General features: G+C 45.9%; 3 protein-coding genes across 3 annotated transcripts; 1 reads left to right on the forward strand and 2 right to left on the reverse strand.

Moving 5' to 3' along the window:
- Positions 1–534: 534 nt before the first annotated feature.
- On the forward strand, positions 535–1,059 carry Tsp_12488 (hypothetical protein). Its single transcript, XM_003368058.1, has one exon. It carries the CDS (start codon positions 535–537, stop codon positions 1,057–1,059), a length of 525 nt encoding a protein of 174 aa, XP_003368106.1.
- Positions 1,060–1,306: 247 nt separating this feature from the next.
- On the reverse strand, positions 1,307–1,627 carry Tsp_12489 (putative transmembrane protease, serine 13). The gene has a single exon (XM_003368059.1). It carries the CDS (start codon positions 1,625–1,627, stop codon positions 1,307–1,309), a length of 321 nt encoding a protein of 106 aa, XP_003368107.1.
- A 233-nt stretch (positions 1,628–1,860) lies between these two features.
- Positions 1,861–2,283, reverse strand: Tsp_12490 (hypothetical protein). The gene has a single exon (XM_003368060.1). It carries the CDS (start codon positions 2,281–2,283, stop codon positions 1,861–1,863), a length of 423 nt encoding a protein of 140 aa, XP_003368108.1.
- Between the last annotated feature and the right edge of the window lie 1,004 nt (positions 2,284–3,287).

A 3,287-nucleotide genomic window follows, 5' to 3' on the forward strand; every position in this document is an offset into this window, starting at 1 on the left:
AGTTCCTTAAAATTTTGTGCTGTTTGTTCCATTTTGGATATGATAAAAAAAGCAACAATTATGTTATACATTTCATATATAAGATATATAATCTTTAATAATTAAAATAAAGATATTATAAATTCAGAATCCATATTCTAAAATAGGAAAAAAAACTGTAACCAATCGCAAAAAAACATAACAATCAAAACAATACAGTAAATATGATTTGCAGGTATTAATCAACAAGGGTTACTGTAAATAAAAACAGTTACATGTAGAACTGCTTATACGCTTCAACCAAAGATTTGCCATTAGTTATTTTAAATTGAAATACGAATAAGTAAATAAATAAATAAAGTATCTCTGCATATAGTTTAATATTATGATACTGGCTGAGGTGAAGAGCTTCAGTATCATTTCTTTGTTATCAACTTTTCACGAAATGTGAATTCGCTAAATATTATTGTTGGAAATTATTCGGCAGTGAGCCTGGTGACCTGTACTTGAACGCAGGTTACGGTGGCTTACTGTAGAAAAAAAGTAATTGCCGAGTTGGCAAGGAATGGGTCGATCATCAGGAATGCGCCTGCAAGCTCAGGAAACGGTTCCTTAGACCTGTCCAAATCTGCCTTTCAATCTCTTAGTCTTCCACTTCAAGTTCTTCCTCAAATTCCAATTGGAGAGCGTCCAATTGCCCGTAGAGAGTCAATGTCTCTTGCAAATGTAAGCGAAGTTCCGAATGAGAAGCGTTTTCTTTCCAGAGGCGTTCCATTTCCTCCATCCTCACTTTCAAAATCGAACGGCGGATTTCGATCCTTTTCTTCATTGGCAAAACCCTCATTCTCGACACCACTTGCCCTACTTCCTTTAGGTTCGAATTGCCGTGGAAACAGTTTTGGAGTGGATTATCTGCGGTCTAGTGAATCCACGCCCAGTGCCCAAGACCGTTGCTGCGTTCAGCGCTGCAGTGGAGCCGAAAGTCGAGGACTTGCTCCGACGCTTCTAGGAGATCGAAGGGATGAAAGTCTCTTCCAAAAGCGAGTCAGATGCACTCGATCCGGAGAAGCGATTTCGTGAAGAGCTTTTGTATGATGGAAATCGCTATTCGGTGCGACTGCTCTGGAGAAAGAACGAATGGAACCTGCCTGATAACTTTGCTGTTGCGAAAGCTGACTCGAGACACTCGAACGACGGATGGCCCGAGAGCCATCACGATGGAGCGTGCATTCTTCCATTCTGCAGAGCTACTTCGAGAATGGTTGGGCTGAGGAGGTCACGTCGGAAGGACCCAAGGGACGCACGTGGTACCTTTCTCATCACGTGGTCAGCCAAGAGGGACCAGAGGCGATGAAGCATCGCATTGTTTTTGATGGCTCGGTGAAGTTCGAAGGGACGTCTCTGAATGAACAGCTCGACCCGGGACCGAAACTGCAGGCTGACTTGCTGGGAATCCTGCTTCGATTTCGGCGTTATCGAGTGGCCCTCCAGTCGGACATCGTGAAAATGTTCCTGCAAGTGGACTTGCGCGAGGAGGACCGCGATGTTTGCGGTTTCTTTGGAGGAAGGATGAACCGGGAGGTCTTCTTGCGACGTACCGACTGACACGGGTGTCTTTTGGTCTCGCCTGCTCACCGTATTTGGCCATGTAAGTGGTGAACCATCATCTAAGTGAGAAGCGTGACTGTTTCCGTACCGTCGTGGATGAGATCAAGGCAGGCATTTATGTTGACGACTTGGTGGTCAGTTGTCACACCATAGCGGAAGCAAAAGATTTTGTTCCTCGGTCGTCAGAGTTGCTCGGTAGTGGAGGCTTCCATTTGGCGAAATGGGCGAGCAATGCCCCGGAAGCATTGGTGGATCGGCCAACAGAAGAGATCCTCAGGAACAGGCGTAGCCGCTTGGGGAAAACGCTAGGCGTCTCTTGGAACCCGCAGGAAGATGAGGGCCTGATTGACGAGCTGACTTACAACAAGCGGTTCGAGTTGAGATCGTGAGGTCGAGCGAATCGAGATATTGCAGTGGGCGGTGCCGTCCTCGCACGCGGCCATCCTGCAAATTGCCATCATGCTGTGCAAGCCGTCTTGCTTGGGCGAGTTGTATTGGGAACGTCTGGTGCAATCCGTGAAAACCGCTTTGAAGGCAACGTTGGGCCAATGTCTGGCATCGCCTGACGAATTGTGCGTAGTGGAAGCTCGAATGAACGATCGTCCATTGACGTTCGTGGGAAGCGATGTACAGATGAGCAGAGAGATGTACAGATGTACAGAAGGAGATGGCTTTGACTCCGGCCCACTTCCTCATCTGCCGAAGCTTAGCGGCATTCCCTGACCGGAGCGATAGTGCTTCGCGTGGGGCATTGAGCAGCAGTTTGCGACACTTGCTCCGCCGCTGGTCTTATCAGCGGAAGCTCGTTGATGCTTTTTGGAAGCGCTGGTAGCGAGATTAGGTGGTGATCCTAAGCTCCAGAGGAAATTGGAAATGGTTGCAGGAGCAACCTCGAGTCGGTGACGTGGTATTGGTTGCTGACTACAACACTGCACGACGCCATTGGCCCCTTGGCCAGATCGTGGAGTTGCTTACTGGCAGTGATGGGCTGTCATAGTCTGAAAAGGTCAAGACCGCGGCAGGCATCTTGTGCAGATCGATCCGCACCCTAGTCTTGCTGGAACCAGCCGAAACTCATCAATGGGCTCCACCCATTAAGGGGGAGTCTGTTGGAAATTATTCAGCAGTGAACCTGTTGGCTTGTACTTGAACGCAGGTTACGGTGGCTTCCTGTAGAATGAGGAAGTAATGGTCGAGTTGCCGAGGAAGTGCGCGTGTGATCAGAGTGATTGTGTCAGTGTGTAGCGCTCTGTTTCGTGTGGTTGTGTTCATTTATTGTGTTGGGGATTCTCATTGCCCCTTTGGTTCTGTTATTAAACCTTCATCTTCGCATAGTAAAGTCAGATTCCACCGATTTGTTCCAATGAATACACGGGTCAAACGAACGTAGCTCGGATTAAGCTTAGGTTATCATCAATAATTTCAATTTCCGCCGAATAAAAATTCCAGTGTACTCAGGAGAAGCGACAACGACTGTGTCGTTAACATTTGTATATAAGGTAAGCAGTGTTAATCATGGCAGTACCATAGACGTTATTATATTTGATAAAAAAAGTTTTATACAAAATAAGTCAACAAAAAAATATAAGTATAGTTTGTCATATGAGAAATTCCATATTTGCTCGAAAGTCTGGTCATTTATTTCATTTGAAATTCCGAAAATTTTCAAAGATAAGTATACTTTTTCTAATTTTTGTGCT

The sequence above is a fragment of the Trichinella spiralis genome (assembly GCF_000181795.1).
Source record: "Trichinella spiralis strain ISS 195 chromosome Unknown Scfld3182, whole genome shotgun sequence".
Classification (NCBI taxonomy): domain Eukaryota; kingdom Metazoa; phylum Nematoda; class Enoplea; order Trichinellida; family Trichinellidae; genus Trichinella; species Trichinella spiralis.

Excerpts from the sequence above, each read along its gene's own strand:
- Tsp_12489 (XM_003368059.1), bottom strand. The coding sequence starts at position 1,627 with ATGGCCAAATACGGTGAGCAGGCGAGACCAAAAGACACCCGTGTCAGT.
- Tsp_12490 (XM_003368060.1), bottom strand. The coding sequence starts at position 2,283 with ATGAGGAAGTGGGCCGGAGTCAAAGCCATCTCCTTCTGTACATCTGTA.